General features: G+C 44.9%; 1 protein-coding gene across 13 annotated transcripts in view; it reads right to left on the bottom strand.

Annotated features, from left to right (window-relative positions):
* The window catches only part of DTNB (dystrobrevin beta), a 194,092-nt gene that overhangs the window by 37,459 nt on the left and 138,876 nt on the right, over positions 1–17,757 (bottom strand). For 2 of the 13 annotated variants that reach the window (XM_084514038.1, XM_084514045.1), the window contains exon 17: positions 15,644–15,664. The exons of the other annotated variants lie outside the window; for them this stretch is intronic. In XM_084514038.1, the coding sequence (XP_084370164.1) occupies positions 15,644–15,664 (21 nt within the window). The remainder of the gene's footprint in view (positions 1–15,643; positions 15,665–17,757) is intronic. 13 annotated transcript variants of the gene reach the window in all.

Here is a 17,757-nt window from a genome sequence, read left to right as displayed (position 1 = left end):
TTAAAAAAGCAATAACAAATGCAGATGAGTTGTCTGCAAGGCTGGTAGTCCAAGGATTCTGCAGACACTTTGCAGATCAATAACCCCATCCATCTGAGTAATGACACTATCTGCATGCGAGGTTACTCCTCGGTGCACGCCTCACGGGCGACGGCCTACACGCAGAGCAGAAAGGAGCACGGAGGCGACATAAGAAAGAGCACGACAGAAAGCAGCCCCATCACCCCGAGCCTGTGGGGTGAACCCAACGTCCCCACCTCCCCCCTGCCCAGCAGCATCAGTGATGCTCGCTGGCTTGGTGCGTGCAGAGATGCTGGCTGTGTCCCAAAAGAAAGAAGAGGTGGTAGTTACTTACCTACAGCAAGAGGCACTTTTGGCAGATGGATCTCAGAGCAGTTGTGGGGCCCTCTCCTGCACTCCCAGGGATCTTCTCACTGCTGCCCAGGAGCCTTGGCCACCTCCTGCTCCTCACCACAGGCACTGTGGCAAGGCCAAGCCACTGCTGCCAGCACGGGTAGGTGCCTGCATTAGCTGTGGGCTTGGAAAATGAGCAATGGAAGGCACGTTCATGGGGTTCTCGCTGGCTCAGTAAGCCCTACTACGGCCAGGTAAGCTTTGGATCCTTTCTTTGGAGCAGGTGGCAATGTGAATCCCCTGCACTGGGCTGGCAAAAGGTAAACTGGACGCACACCTTCAGTAAAAGGTGAAAGATTACTAGAGGAAGCGGGATCCACTCTAGACAGACAGGAGAAGCATCAGCTGCTACATGGATTTGAGATTGAAGGACTGCTCTCCCCACGTTTGCCCGAGACCTAAGCCAAGGATTGCATGTTCGGCAAAAGGCAGGAGGTTGCTTCATCGTGCAGCCACTGCCGAGCAGCTGCTGCAGGCATGTTTTAAAAGCAAGCTCCTTGTGTCCTGGTGAAGCGCCTTTGATCTTTGGAAGGAGTGGCTCGTGAGCTAATTAAGAACATATGGACACAGGGTATGACGCATTACGAGGGCCTCTCTGATGTGATGCTGTGGTCTTTCAATGAGCTGCGAATAGCCACAAAGAGGAAGGGAGATAATCTGAAAGACTTAGTCCTGTCACTGTCAGATCACAAAGACTGAGGAACAGCCACTGTAGCTTCTTTCCTCTCACCACCAGCCATGCCTTCTGATGCAAAACTCACAGGCTGATTATTCAGCTGATCATGGTAAGCGCTATGTGCACGCTGATGTATGACTTTACATCCCAAGCACACAATATATACTGACCACTGGGGTCAAACCAAAGTGTGCTTCTGATGGAAAACAAAATCTGCAGGGACTTGTCTGTTCTCAGTCAGCAAGAAGTTCCCTATGATGTTAATACGATCTGTTCCTTCCATTTTGCAAGAGCTTACATAGGAAAGTAAGAATAGGGCATTCTCTGGGGGTATCACTTCTGAGCTGGAGGACAAGAAGAAAAGCAAATCTATCTCCCAGATCTAAGACATGCACTTCTTTTTCTTTTTTTTTTTGTAGTATCTTATTGGGTCTAGCATTGGAAAAAAAAAAAACACAAACAAACCTTTTTTTCAATGAAAAAAAAACAACAACACTGGCAATAAAAAATGTGATCTCCTACCTACAGTGACAAGCATACGCTGTTCTGTAGCAAGTTCATGCAAGAAGCATCACTTGAGAGGAGTAAGGACCATGAGAAGCACAGGCTGGCTCACAGGTGGGTACAGGTGGCACAGGCAATGACTTCTGCCCCTCGTATCTGATGCCACTGGCAGAGCAGTGAGGCTTCTTGAATTTCATGTTCCTTCATCCTCAGATGCTTCACAACAGCAGTGCCAAATTTACTGACCTGTCAGCTGAGTAGCATGCACTGTTGTGGGTGACACAGCGATGCTCTCCGCTGTCCTTTGTGGTTCTCCCCGTGGGCAAAACGAAGCTGTGCCAGCACTGCAGCCTTGGTTGAGCTGGTGGCCAGCACAGTGGCCAGCAGGGAGCTGAGACGTTGGGCAGACAACACACGACACACAGCAGCACACACTGCACGGGATGTGTTCAGAAGTGCAGAGAATGTGACCAGTTTACCTGATAAACACCAACTCCTTAAAGATGAAGGCTTTTTCCTTATCCCCTTTTCTAGGGAATCCCAGTGCTTGCAGCCTTGATTGCAGAAATGTCTTTTCAGAAATGTCTCTTGCTGTCTGACCCAGCTGCTTTGACAGTTCCCATGTTCCCCATTATCACCTCAGAGCATCCACAGGAAGAAAACTGCCCTGCTCCAGGCAAAATAAAAGCTGTGCTTGGCTATGGTGCTCTGGCAGCTTGCAGATGGAGATGCAGAAGAGCCTGGGCCTCTGCACTCAGCAGCCTCCAGAGGAACACATCAGTAAGTGGAGTTCCCAATGGCACTGCCCCAAGCAGGTGGAAAAGGGATGGGATAAAGCAGAACAAATCCTGGCTCCATTCTCCAGCCATGTGAGCATGGGTGGTTTGAAGGCCACTGCTAGAGCAGTGTGGTTGGACTGAGCAGTCTCTGATTTAGAGTCCAGTGCTGGCATTTATCAATTTACCAAATCTCCTGTGAGGATTCACTGGTGATGACCAAGGTCACTATCAACAGCCTCTAAACAGCGATCACCAGCTGGTTTTAGGTATGAAGTAGTACAGAGCTGGGAGAGATATTCTGGACAGTCAAGACTGATCTCCTTTCACTCCTCTAGTCAAAGGAGAGGACAATACCATGAGGAACCTCCTAATGTCACAGGTGATGTGTTGTCTGCTACCATTACTGACAATGGAAGTAAGACTTTGGATCTGAAATTGATGCCAAAGAGTTTTCCGCCAGGCTGTAGGTTTGTCCTTGGTATCAGCAGCAGGAGATTTGGAGATCAGAGGTTTCTGTTCCTCTGCACCGAGGAGAAGGAATGCGTGAAGGGATGTCCAAAGATACAGGTTGGACTGCGGTGAGCCTGACCATCAGCATCCAGCTCAGAGAGGTCAACGACAACTAGTGAGGCTGTTCATCGGTGGGTGAAAGAGACTGTAAAAATCTTTGAGAGCAATAACCGGAGCTAAGAAATCGATGACTTGATCTCACCAAGAGAGGCAGTAAGGACCACGGCTGCCGTGCCCACCATGACTGCGACGGGGCAGAGCGCACCCGACATCTGGATGCGCAGCGCTGCCCTGCAGAGCCCTGCGTGTACACGCATCAGTGCCAAGAGCATTCATAATGGCAGAACCCAACTAACACGATTTAGCTCTCCTGGAATTCTGTAGTTTATTTAATCTGATGAACTCATTAATGTTGTCAGAAACACAGAATTAAATCGTCAATGATCTGGAGAACTGCAGCCCCTAGAAGCAAGCACGTAGTGTTTCCCAATAAGTACAGATGAACAGGGTTTGACTGCACCAAGGGTACACATCTGCTTTTTTTTTCAGCCCCGGGAGGCTACTGGAATTCAGATCTTTCTTAAAACATGCACCTCCCCCCCCCCCCCTCTTACTGGTGAATTTACTTCAACAGAGAAAGGTTCAGGGAAAAGAAAATTAATTTTCACATTAGCAGACTTTTTCTTAAAATGCATTAGTCAAAATACTGAGATTTTATCTTTCTCTGCTATTTTAATTCTTTGTGGATTTAAGCACATCTGCTCTGGGCTTTCAAAATTGTAGGGATATTTACAGTAGTCAAACTAAATCACAAATACAATGCAAGCATTTCTCTCTAAACCCAATTTGGATTACATGATGATTTTAATAGTTAGAACAACTTTCACTTCACTTTGATAAATAAAACCCCCAAGAGGTTTCAGTTTGAAAGCATCATGAAAGACACAATGTACAGCTGGAACAGATATTTCAGACTATCAGACTCTTAGGTAAAACTATTTTGATCTAGCACTAAGGATAAATTGATTCCAGGTATGTTTTTTTTTTTTTTTCATTTCTGCACTGTGGTGTAATATTTACACCAATGTTTGACTGCGTAGAAGTATTTTGATTTTTTTGATAGTTACGTTGTAAATACATGTTGTTGCAGCGCAGAAGCCATCGCTGTACAAGAGGAAGCTATCACCATAATGGCTAACATAACATCTGAGTAAGCAAATATTGAACCTCATCATTTCCAAGGTCTTGAATTCATAATATTTCTGTAATACTAAACAGCACTACATCTGTATTTTTGAGGTTTCTTTATCTTACTACTAGCATGCTTCGAATCAGCTATAACTACCAAAAAAAAAAAAAAAAAAAGGTAGAACAGAACACTCAGATCAAAGATTTTACCCTCTTGGGATGCTGCTGAGCATCACAGATAGTTCTGCCTGACAGCTAGCTCCATGGCCAGCAGGGAAGGCATCCAACCACCGCCCAGCCAAGCTGCAGATAAGCTTCAGCAAGCTCTGCAAAGATCTTCTCACAGCTGCTCGACCAGGGATGCTCTTCAAGGATAATTGAGTCCACACCAATATGACAACAGTGAAGTAGACACTGAAAGGAAATCCTTTCTCTAGATGCTTCATACTCTTCAACACCAGGCTCACTGGCACGCAACTCATTGGGGTACGTTATTAAATCAGACTTCAGTGACAAACTTCTGGTTTGAGATAGTGTTTTGTGTTGACAATTATGGGGTTGTGTCTTCTCAAATCTCTTTAATTTGCTTAAAGTCAGAGTGCAAAAGTGTATTTGTGGGCTGGGGAAATAGGGAACAAATTGGAGAGAGGCCAATAACCCAGAAGAAACTACCAACTTCAAAAAGATAGAAGTTTACAACACAGTTAGTAAAAGAGTGATTTATGCTCAAAGGGATTATTCTGTTGTATCAGACCATACCTAAACTCTTGTGCTGCATATAACATGCTTTAACAAGATGTTTCAGGACTCCCTTTGAAAAAGACAGCCCTTATAAAGAGAGGAGGTGGAAAAAGGGATAGCTCCTTACAAAGGAAAGGGCCAAAATGAAGCAATAAAGTCTGTGTAACAGATGATGAAATGAGCCCCAAATTGCTGCCATCTGTTAGCAACCTTTGCCCAGTGAAATGAATTTCATGTGAGGTCAAGAAATCCCAAACTGCTATTTCCTCATTACTATTAATAAGGGCCAGGTGCCATATAAACCAATGCTGGATCCAGATGTCCTTCATGTGGCTTTGATTACCCTTCTATGCTTCCATAATGATAAGAGGGAAAGTATTACAAATGCTCACACAGAAACACATTTAATATTAATTTCTCTGCAATTGAATTACTGGGGATTAACAGTATTATACACCTTCCACTCTGACAAATGTTTAGAGTTCAGCTATGTGGATGTAACTCCTGCAAGGTGTAGAGCAGGCAGCCCTTAAGAACCAAGTTACAGTATGTGCTGTTGCAACGGGGCCTCTTCCATATTTTTCATGATTGTGTATGAGAACCAGTTCTTTCTGCAAGTGACAGCCAAGATACAAGCAACAGCTCTCATTTGAATTTCATCAACAGCTTGTTGGATAGTCTTGAATGTCTAAAAAAGTATCAGTTTTCCCCGTCTCTGAAATGGACACATTCAATTTGATCCAGAGGGATGTGAAGATGCACAGTTTTGTAGTTTGGTTAAGATTAAAATGCTACAGATATGCATATGCACTATTTATGGCATCAGTCAGTTGTATTTGGGTGCCAATCCAGTGCTACAGCACAGCAGAAGGAATTAGTGATTGCAGAGAATTAAGCATACACTGAGGCATATCCTGAAGGAGTATGCACGCACTGTCTGCACTTAAGCTTATTTACATACTAGATCAGGTCCTTGATTATAAAGTCAAGAAAAATTTGCTTTAGAACAGTCAGCATTTAGAACAGTCAGGGTACAAAATTCAGCTGGGAAGCAAACAAGCATTTCACATTCTGGACTCTCCAAGGATCATCATATAACCAGTTGCAATCTACACTCAAAGAAACTATGGCAAAATAAATTATTCCTGAATACTGTCTTCTAACTTTCAGTCTTGCCAAACTCATCATCAGCATCACATTTCCTACGGACTAAACAAACATCAAGTGAAATTCAACCTTGCCAAGCACATGCAAATCCTTGCAGTATATCTCTCCAGTCATCTTAATGATATCTCCACAACAAAAACACAAAATCTATATGCTCATGAATATCTACCCCAAAATGTGGCAACAAATGTTTTGGTGGAAACATGCATGTGGAATGAAAAATACCACTAACACACCGCAATGAATTCTCATGAAGAAAAAACAAAGGATAGAAACACCCACTTTGTGGGAAAATATATGCCACAAAAAAAATAAAAAAAATTACAAACACATTCTGACCTTGCATATGAGATCTTCAATGGAGACCTATGAAATATTCCTGCAGAATAAGCCTAAACACTGAATTCACAGTTCTAAATGATCATTGATTCTGGTGGGACACTGCTTATTGTCCCTTATAACCTTCTCTCTGATCTGCTGTTACAGGAACCATCCTCGTCTGTACTGCTGCAAAGGGGCACGCAGCTGACTGCTGGTGCACCCTCTCTGATCCAGAGGTGCTTGCTGGCTGCTTTCTGCCACGTAGTTTTAGTGGCTGCCCTGAAAGGCTCACTCTAAGGAACCACATCTAGCCTCTTCCAGTCTGGATTTGTACTTCTTGAAGATCTGATGCAAGGTCAATGAAGGTGTAGTTACAAGAATTTCTGGCTTCATCTTTTTCTAGGAACGCTGTCTTTAATTAGGACAGTTCAGTGCTCTGATTTGGAGCATGGCCCCTCAGAAACCGTAAGAACATAATTGCTGGAGCAGTGAATATTGGCACAGGAAAAGGAATGTTTCAAGCTGGCTTTGCTGTTGAAGTCAGCTTATTGTAAAGCTGACTTAACCCTGGACTGACTTAACCCTTGGTCCACAACTCTGCTTTCTCCATCTACATCAAATGGTCCCGTAAAGCAGTACGGCCTCCCCCTTTGGTTCCTCATCAAAATATAAACCTTAAAATTAAAATGTTGGTTTTATTGCAAGAAAATCTGGGTATTTGAAAAACATTTCTAAATTGCTAAAAGCAAAATTTCTCATATAGTGACTTGTAGAAAAAAAAAGCTGTTGTTAATACACCCCAAACTGCCAGTCCATGCTCACACACCTCCCAGACACTGTTCTGACTCTGCAGTCCCTCGGGCACTGTCCGCCCGACACGTTCCTCACATCAGAACCACAGAGACAGCTCGGATCTGGTGGTGGTGATTAGCTCCAGCCCTGCTGCCGTGCACCCCTGCACCCAAGGTGTGCGTAGGCCTGGAGACACGATGTTATGCATGCAGGCTGCTGCTTTGGCAGGACGTGGTGGCCCCGTTATAGAGACTGTTGGGGTTCTGGGTGCCCTGATGCTGGGTACCCGAAGGGGTGGGAGTGTTGTGCGATGGCACTGGTGGTCCTGCAGAGCAGCTGAGGTCTGACGGGATGAATGGGCCCAGCAGGCCAGCCCCCAGCTGACCTCCAGGTCCCTTCCAGCCTCTGGGACTCGGTGCTAACTCCAGGCAACACCATGGAGCTGCTCCCCCAGTCTCCAGTTATTTCCCAGGGCAAGCCACGACGCCTGAGCAGGCTCCGTACTCCTGTGCTTGGTGTTGAAAGACCCTCTGAGACCTCAGGCCTCCCAGGGAGTGCAGGAGCATCCCCTAGGCCTGCTGAAGGTCTCCTGGGCCTGCAAGGTGCTTAACCTCAGCTAGGGGGACTGGCAAGGTGCTAAGGCTTGAGGCTGTCTGCACTGCCTTCCCCTTGTATGACCTGGGTTCTTCAGTGCCTGGGGCATCGCGGGGTCTGCTGCAGAAATGGTGGAGATGTGGCTGTATGAAATTTCCTGAAGGATTGTACCAGACAGGTGCCATCTCACCATCAGCTCTCACACGCTTTAGTACACACAACCTCCCTGCAGAGCCCTGTCCTCACTCCCCAGGGCATGGGGCTGGCCTGGGGACCATCTGTATGGGATGACCCGCTGGCAAAGTGCTGCACAGACCAGAGCCTCAGTCAGTCCACCTGCATGAAATGCATCTCAACACCCTTCATTCCACTGCAGCCCACAAGCCAACGGCGGTGCCACGACTTCCAGCAGTGCTTTCTTGAAGCACGAAGGCTGCTCCTGCTGCCAACCTTCCAAGTTATCAACATCAAAATGGGACTGAAGGAGGGGAAATGTCCTGAATACAGGAACAACCTCTTGGGGCTCCTGGAGCCTCTCTGACCACACGTGATGTGACCAAGCCTTGATTTTTCCTTATAACTGCCCATGATACACCTATAGTAACTGCTTTGTATGAGCACCGTGCACTCCGGTGCAAGCACCGTAGGACAGTTTCCTTTCTAATTCTCTTTTTGCAAATAATGTGTATTAAAACAAACAAGCAAGCAAACAATCGGAAACCTCCAGAAGATCAAAAATGAAAATGTTCACGCTGGGCAGCCTCTTGACAGAGGATCTGTTTAGAAAATAAAAAACCCTTCAGCAGTTTCTGAAGTGCATAAGAATGAATAAGCATATTTTTCCCCCAAGTCAAAAGCAAGTGTAGCCACAACGCTTTTGTGCAGAGCTTTGTTAAAAATGGTAGCAGCTTAAAAGTTCAAACTTGGCATACGTGTCTTTCTCAGCGAAGGCAAGACTTGGAAAACATAAAACTGAACAAACTCCTGCCTGTTTCTGGCTGTGCAATCCAAAATGTGATTAAGTACAGAGGAATGCGATTCAGGGAAGACATGAATGGAGTGGGTACTCCGGGATAAATGGTTCTACGTTATGGCTGTTACCTCCTAATGGGACAGCAGGAACATATGAAAAATCACAGTTTTCCGTGACAATTTTCTCAACTGCTATTTTTGAAAATATCTCCGGTTACTACACATCAGAAATAAAAACATCTCAGTGCTCTCTACTATTTTAGTTTGCCTTGCGTGTTTGACAGCACTTAATCACGCTGCTTGTGTGCCTGCCGAAATGGGGCAGCGTGGTTAAACCCCTCCTGGGCTGTTCCCAGATGAGCATCAGGAGAGGACCTTGCGCCCCTTCACCACCCGCCTCGAGCAGGGCACTGCTCTCAGAAGGCTCTGGCAGACCCGTGCCGTGTCTGGCCCCCACCATCCGCTACACACAGCACGAGAAAGAAAAGCAGCAACCCACTTTCATCTGCTGCCGCCTGAGCCGTGCTCAATCCTCTTAGCTCTGCCCTCCAAGCTCCACACAGATGGAGAGCGCAGCAGGGGAGGACTGAGTGGGCCCAGGGAAACTTGCTAAAGCCTTGCTGCTCGGGGTGGGGAGCGGCATTTTCCTTCTCCTCAGACAGAAACCAGGTCTTCTGTAGATGTTGGCTTCACACCTTGGTCTACATTTCAGCGCACTCACACAATTGCCATGGGAAGTGCCATCGTGTCACTGGGAGATGTAGCTCTTACCTGACATTCAACCACCACAGGGCAGTGTGAGCCATCAGAGCAATCAGACTTCCAGGAACGCAATCCTGATGCACATCCATGGCTACTCTCTGCCAAGCCCTCCTCCTCGTAGCCAAGGCAGTGCTGGCAGTCAGCGAGAAGGGGAAAGTCTTCTCCTCTTCAGTACCAGGTGTCAGCACAGACCTAGCCCACCTTGCTGAGATGTGGCTGACACATATACCCCACGGGTACAGACACCCCACTCTCGATATGACTTCAAAAACTTAACATCTAAATGACTCCTTCAGGAGCCTTTCTAGGTTTGGTGTCTTTCAGGAGACCCATAAACATGGCTCCTCGTGTGGAGGCACAAACTCAAAGCTTACTCTAAAGCTGTCTGTCTGTATTAGTGAACTGAACCATGCCCAGGAGTGTTTCTGGCACTGGAACAAAGTAATTTACAGTATTAAAGTGTAAGAACGCTCCCTGGCACAGCTTTAACACATCTCAGCTACCACATTCCCCAGCAATTCCCAGGCACACTGCAGGAATCATTCCCAATACCGCATGCAGCCACCAGGTCTTGGAGCCTAAGAAAATCTGCTCGCAGAGGCAGGCATTTTCATGCCAGTTGGCCTCGGTGTCAGAGAACTTTTCCATGCACGCTCACTAGTACAGGCCTAGCCTGCAAGTCTCAGGAACTGCTACCACTTCTTTCAGCTCAACCAGAGAAGGCATTTAAGGCTGCCAGCGTGGTAGGCAACTAGATTTCATCTTTTTCCTAAGTTTATCCTGAACAGCATTATGTTACATAGAACAGGATTATTCTATGTTAAGCTACTTGAGCTATTCACTCCTAGAGGTTGATCTTCCACTTATTTCAGAGAGGCTCTTCAGTTATGAATATGAATGATTATCTTTCGAGCAAGTTGGGTCACGTTAGCCATATAGCTGGCAGACATGATCCATCAATGCTGAGAGCTTGGAATCATCCACAGAGACCAAAGGCACACCCTGGAAACGAAGGGGGCCACGCAGTACAAGAAGGCAGAGGACTTGCAGTGTTCAGGAATCAGGAGGAATTCTTCGTATTTTTGTTAAAACGCACCAGTGCATGGTGGTGGGGGTCACCCAGCCATGCATCAGTGACCCACTCTGGAGAGGTGAAATAAGACCTCTGGATACAGCAAAGACAGACATAGTATTGAACAGCAGTCTCATATTCAGACATCAACATGATGAGACTTCTTCAGCAGTTACACGTTCCCCAAGGTTAGGAATTCCCCTCTCCCAGGTTTCTGCAGCTCTTGGGAAGGAACACAGGTATCACCCTAGCTTGTTGTCTGGGATCAGTTTTGCTCTAGCTGTTGGTTATGAAGGTTCACCACAGAAAAGGGATGTGCACTGCAAATGAGGTGAAGAGGTACTTCTGCCCCTGCACCGCTCATGCGGAGTGGAAGGTATCATCTCCACCTAGTGAAGGCAGGAAAACTGGGACTGCTAACAGCCCATCCACCGGGTTAAGGAGCAACCCTCCCACGATTTCCACAACTTCACGAGGACTGTTTGGTGTCAGCGTGTCCACTTCTTCTGATTGGTAATATAACCTCAAAATTCACAAGCCTCATCTGCTCTGCAATGCCGCACGGTTCCCACCATCTTCAGAAAGGAAAAGATTTCCATTCCAGTGCTTAAGCACTCCCATGTGAGCTCCTTTGCTGTGAAGCCATTTCTGTGCCTGTTCGGCATTAGAGCACTTCTCTTGTGTTGGATTACGAGTGCTTGATGCTCCTCTGGGTTTGTTGTATGTATTATTGTACTACATGCCAAAGACATGATACATGTGATGTACATCTTTGTGAATTCCTTTAACGTTCTTCTGAATAGTGAACAGTACAGTTCCAATGGCTGTTCATTTGACTATAAAACAAAGGTTTTAATATTTAGCAGATTATTTAAGTCTCTCACCAGCTGTGACATGAAAACGGTCCTGTTGTAAATTAAGATCTATGCTGGAAATGATCTTTATTAGCTGGGACACAACAATCTTAGCAGTAATAGAGAATGGTGTGATGGACTATGAATACCTTGTAGCTTAATACCCCTTTACTGCAATATCTCTACACAAGGCATTTTTCCTCCAGGGTGTAACCAGAACTGGCCCAAGTGATTTGGAGAGGCAGTCCTGTGAAGGGAAAGACAGTAAAGGAACTTTCAAAATCTTGATAGAAAAACAACTCTGAACCAGGATCAGAAATAGCGGACCTCTCATGATACAAATTCCCTATAGCTTGCCATGATATTTGAGCCAGACTGGCCAAGAGAGCCACAGCTTGTGGCCTTCTGAGGACTGGAGTTTGTGTCTGGAGTTTGCTGTCTCAGATGTCACTGTGCTCACCTAGCCTTCTGCTGGAAATGGAAGTCAGTTCCCACACAGTTTTCTGTAGGTACTTGGCAGTAACCTCAGCAGCCAAGTAACTTTTTATTGCCCTGCCACTGGCAGCAAAGATCTCTCCTCAGTGCTTAGATGTGCAATCACTCTGGGTGCAAATATATCATAGAATCATAGAAATATATGAGCAAACCCTTACTTGCTCCTCTTGGCTAGGCGTCTTGTTGCACTGGATGCAATGCTGGCTCATGATGTCAGTCAAGCCATTCAAAATGTCCGTGCTAGCCTGGGTATGTTCAGCCCTTGGAATGTGTACGTTTCCTTAAATGCAGAATGAACAAGGTCACTTCTTCAGGAAGTCTTTTTTGCTGGCCAAGAAACTTGCTTGAATACAGCCAAGACAACCGATCCTCTCTGACCCATCTCTACCTGTTGCTAGCAATATGGAGAAGGCAGCATGGGACTTGCAGCTTTAGCAGCGATGGGAAATCAGAAATTCCTGAAGTGGGTGCTGATGCTACTGCTTTTGATGTGCAGCCAGTACTGAATCAGTGACTGTTCTGTTGATTTGTCTCTTATTTACCTTAATCCTTCACGTAAATTCAGGCTACCACCACATAATCTAGCCATCTCATCAAGGGGTGAGAGATCATCCCTTTAGAACACTAGGGCACTTGGGTCTTCTCTTCCACAGGACCCAGACAGTGTTCCTGTTTGTGGGCTAGATTGTAGGCCTTTGTGAAGTACTAATCAGACAAGCCTCTTTGTCCAAGCCTGATGTGGACACAGGATGGGGCTGGCTGAGCTCACACTGCACTGGTACCCTTCCCAAGCTACCCTAGGGTTTTATATGCTTATGTAGAGGGAAGATGCAACTCTACAACCACCAAAACTGGCTGAGGGTCTTAAGGACAGTGTCATGTTTGATAATATTCTTAAAGCTCTTCAGTTGGCTGTGTTTCTTTAAGCTGAGATCTCACACCCAGCCAGCCCTGTGTTCAAGTATGCCTGTTATTGGAGAAAACAGATGACATGAAGTCCTGAAGACATTTAGAAGTGAGAGTATGGTCCAATGAATTCTTTTGGACTTCAGACTGGAGATGTGCCATTACCTCCTTTCCAAAATAGTGCAGACACCAACTCACAGAGGGGTAAGTAGGGTTGTTATCAATGCAAAGTCCAGCTGGAGGCCAGTCACCAGTGGTGTGCTTCAAGATTTGGTACTGGGGCCAGACTGTTTAAGAGCTTCAGAAATGACCTAGATGATAGGGCAACACACATTCTCAACAAGTTGGCAGACACTACAAAACTAGGAGGAGGGGCTGATAGACCAGATGGTTGGACTGGCATTCAGAGAGATCTCTGAATCCCTCTGGAGAAACGAGCAGATAGGGACCTCACCAAGTTCAACACAGAGAGCAAAGTCCTGCTCCTGGGAAGGAATAACCCCGTGCATCAGTGTGCTCTGGGGGCTAAACCAGCTTGGCAGAAAAAGAGCTGGGGTCCTGCCGACAACAAGTTGAACAGCAATGTTCCAGCAACAAATGTCAACAGCATCCTGAGCCGTGTTGGAAACAGTGCTGGCAGCAGGGTGAAGGAGGCCATCCTTCCCCTCTCCCCAGAAATGGTGAGGCTCCATCCAGGGTGCTGTGGCCAGTTCTGGACAACCCAGTACAAGAAAGATACAAAGCATGTCTGGAGCAAGTCGGAGGAATAGCCAAAAACTATGACGAAGAACAAGTGCATCCGCCATATGAAGAGAGGCTGAAAGAGTTGGGACTGTCAAAAACAGAAGGATCGAGGGGACCTTAACAATGAGTACTGATCCCCGATGAAAGAGAGTAAGAAAACAGCGCCGGACCCCTCTTGGTGTTATCCGGTGAAAGGACCAGAGGTAACGGGACACATGGAAATACAGGAATTCCCCATTAAACATAAAGAAAAAATCTTTCTTATGGTGAGGCTGGTGAAGCACTAGCACCAGTTGCCCAGAGAGGTTGTGGAGTCTCCAGTTTTGGAGATACTCAAAACCTCATCAGACAAGATCCTGAGCTGCCTGCTCTAGCTGACCCTGCTTTGAGCATAAGAGGTAGATGAGATGGTCTCCAGAGGTCTCTTCCCACCTCAGTTATTCTGTGATTCCTATGACTGTGTGTTTCTTAGCCAAGCAGAACACCGTGCCCTGAGACTTCCATCTTTTCCAGGCTGCACCTTTACAGTTAGGAGCAGAGCAACTCCAGTCTTTTTCAGCCCATGATAGGTAAGGATGTAAAGTTTCAGTTCTTACATACAGATCAGTTACGTGCTCTTTGGCTGGTCAAAATCTGCTTTCTTGAGCTTCAAATCCTTTCTGGCTCATTCGTCACTGATTCCAACAGAATAGGACTGGGAAGTGTAACAATGTGTGGACATTATTTTAGCAGTCAGTTTTGGCTCTCTTATCCTCTCACTAACATAGTGCTCCAGGGAGAGAAGGGAAGAAAAATTGGGCAAGTTCTTCCTTTGATCTCATATTTACCCTTTTTCTATATCCATAATCAGGATGAAAAATCACAGCATGGGAAAAACAAGCTAATAAAATTCTGCATCTCCATGCAGATGATTATTCCTAGCAGTGATGCTGGGTAAGAGAATGACATGCGATACAACATTCCACTTGCACAGTATGAAGTGGGAGGACAGGGACTGTGGTGTGTTGGTTGCTTTCCCTTCTCCAGGAAATTCCTTGAAGATCACTGCCACATGCTGCAATCTGGTCCCTTCATTAAGCCAAAGAATTTCTGCAAGGTGCCTTAGCAAACCCAGGGATAAATCTTCACTGGCAGCATCAACTAAAGAAGAACTAGGCTCCAACAGAAGATGCACACTTACCACCATCTTCTTTTTAAGTTGATGACAGTATTTTAATAAATGGCCATCCAGGAGTCACCAAAAGCCAATTTCAGCACATGTAGTATTGAAGTGTTTTCAGCAATTGAAATTAACCAGAAGTATATATGTCATTACAAAAAAAAAAAAAAAAAGTCACGAGTATTTCCAATGCATGTCATATATCTGACAACATTTAACAACAACAAAATAAAGCCAATGGGAAACACAGGACTAATTTTCATTAATGCTTTGTGTACAAAGAAAAACATGCTCAAAAATGCTGAAAAAATGTTTTGTTGGAGAGAAGACACTGAACATCTGGTTATTTCTGAGAAAAGCAAAAGGGCTCCCTCTGGAGTGGATTCGGAAATTAACACAGGATTCAGATTTTAATAGGTGGGCAGAGAAAATGAGCATCAGTAAAAAGTAAATGCATTCTTGTCTCTTGTTAGTTTACTCATCCTGTTTACAATGAGCATACTGGGACTAATTCAAGGAGACTATATCATGATTGAATGATATGGATCCATGCCTAGAATATTAAGTCATTAATTAGTTTTCATGCATGGACTTGCATGTGGCAAAGAGGCAAATTAAGGATACCTGAAGAGACAAGAAAGCTTTCTTAGTATGGAAAGCACTCTAAAGAATCTCTGAGATAATAAATTTTGAAGCCAGCTGAGAACCCACATTTCAACCCTGGATGGTCATGCACAATTCCATAAAAAACTAATGAATACAGTCACCGCTTGTGTACCCATGGCAATCAGCTCAATGTGAAAGTGATAGCGGAATAACTTTAAGGACATACACAAAAACATGCTCTACTGGATAATCATGAAGGCTGCTTTCAAATTCAGATGTGAGAAAGACATCCCGTGGTTTATATACATACAAGCCAATTAACAGAAAATTGTATTTTCATGCAGTAAGAAAAAAAGTTAGATCACCTACAAACTGAAGTCAACTTACTGCCTGTTTTTGCTCTTCTTCCTATAATCGTTGGCAAAAGAAAAAGGTGAAGAGAGAAACAGGGTAGATTAATTATTGTACTATAAGGAAACATACATACACAAAATCTATAACAGATCCAATGAAAGAACAGAACATGGCAAATCGTAGAAACATCTGTAGACACAAACGGAAACACAGAAGTTAGATGTAACTGTTGTGGTGGGAAAGCAAAGATGTAATTTGTTCCATTCTCAAAAGAAGACTCATCTAAAATGGCCACCAGTATTTGGGAAAGTTGAAAACGTGGAATGGATGCTACTGTGATTTTTGCTTGAAGCAGAACCTGTACTGGTTTCTCTTCCTATCCTAGGCTCAGAAATGACTCTCTAGTTGTCCTCAAGACAATTTTACTTTCAGTCTAGAAATACCAGACTACCACCCTCAAAAGTCTGGAAACACCCTTTGAAGTGTGCAATCAATGCAATGCATTTGGTTTCCTGCATGCACAAATCTGCCATCACAAAGACCAAAACTGTCATAACGTGAGAGCTAAAATATCACCTTTTTGATCACAGAGTGACCACTAGCACCGGACCTGCAGTGACCTCTGCAGATCAGATTTCAAAAGGGCAAATTAAAGAGTGGCAGGCAATCAGATCTAGAACGGGAGGAGAGAAACTGGGAGACAGAAACACCGAAGATACGGAGTAGGCAAAAAGAGAGAACAATTCCATTGTTGCAATGCAACTACTATCAGTATGGACCACCGCTAATTTGAAAGACCAAAAATAGTGAAACATGGATGAATTTATCAGCTTTTGAGTCAGAGAAATGTATGCTATGATCCTCCTGGGCCAGCAGAATCACACTAACTTCAACTATACATGCCTTTTTGGGTATGAGCAAAATATCATATATTGAAAGTTTCTTTCACAATTCAAATGTTTTCGTAAATGTTGTCCTCACCAATATAACAATGGGAACACCATTTTGAGCTCTACAGGCTGTTCTGTCATGTGGGCTTGGTTGTGTGGAGGAGCATGGCAGCTGTGGTGGGGTAGCAACAGTGTGCATTAGAAAGATAGGTAGGCAGCATATTTTTTGAGTACTCTTGTGTTTGCAGAATTAGTAATTACAGCTTTTTCAGGGTAACAGTGTGTGTTCCCTCCAACAGTGGCTTTGCATGGAGTGCCAGTGCAGTGAGCAGCAGGACCACTCCCCAGCACATCTCCCCAGAAATTCAGTTCATGGAACCAAAATTCATGGAATAGAAGTTGCTGACTTTGAATGGAATAGAAGTTCTGACCTTGAGATCTATGAACCCATTCATCCACCTTCCCTCATTTATTTCCTGTCTGAGTAGGACTAACCAGACTCTGTCCCCTAATCTGGAGTAGTTTCTTTTCACTGACCACTACACCAAAAGATAAAGATGTGTTCCTGACTGTGCACTGAGGGCACTACAGAGATACACTGGAAGTGACTGCAGAGATGTACAGTAACATAACCACATTGTTCCACATTTCTGAGCAGATATATTTATATTTATTTTTATTTTTTCTCCCAAGATGTGGGGTGGTTCAGGTGCACATTTAGGCACTGATGTAGCAGATGTAGGGCATGGTGTCATTGAACCATGAATCAACATCAGCTGCGGAGGCCACTGCTGCCCTCCCTCCCCATTCCCACATGTTTCCAGTTGTTCCTTCTACAAGCACGGGGACTCACAGGACCAGATGGTGAGCCAGGTCAGGGAAAAGATCTTAAATGATCTCCACTCTACAAAAAAGTTGTTAGCTTGAAAAATGAGGCTTTAGCATTAACTACAGATGTGAAAAAAAAATCTCAAGAGACGCGGAGCTTTGCTAGGAAGAACTGAGCAGTTATTAGATAAATCATCAAATCAGCTAGTGAGGAAATTACCATTGAGGAAATGGAAAAAAGTGATATGGGATATGTCTGCTGAATATCCTTCTAGCTTAAGGCAAAAGCCCTGCAAGAAGGCAGACAATCATCACAGCTGACTACTTACTAGAAGAGTGCCAGCTAATGGCACTAGGTGATTAAAGAAGTCTTCAGAAGAAAAGACAGAAAGGTAAGCCCGCAGCCTGGATGAGGAGAAGATAAAAAGC

Source organism: Aythya ferina, assembly GCF_964211825.1.
Source record: "Aythya ferina genome assembly, chromosome: 3".
Classification (NCBI taxonomy): domain Eukaryota; kingdom Metazoa; phylum Chordata; class Aves; order Anseriformes; family Anatidae; genus Aythya; species Aythya ferina.
This window is presented reverse-complemented; position numbering and strand designations above follow the sequence as displayed.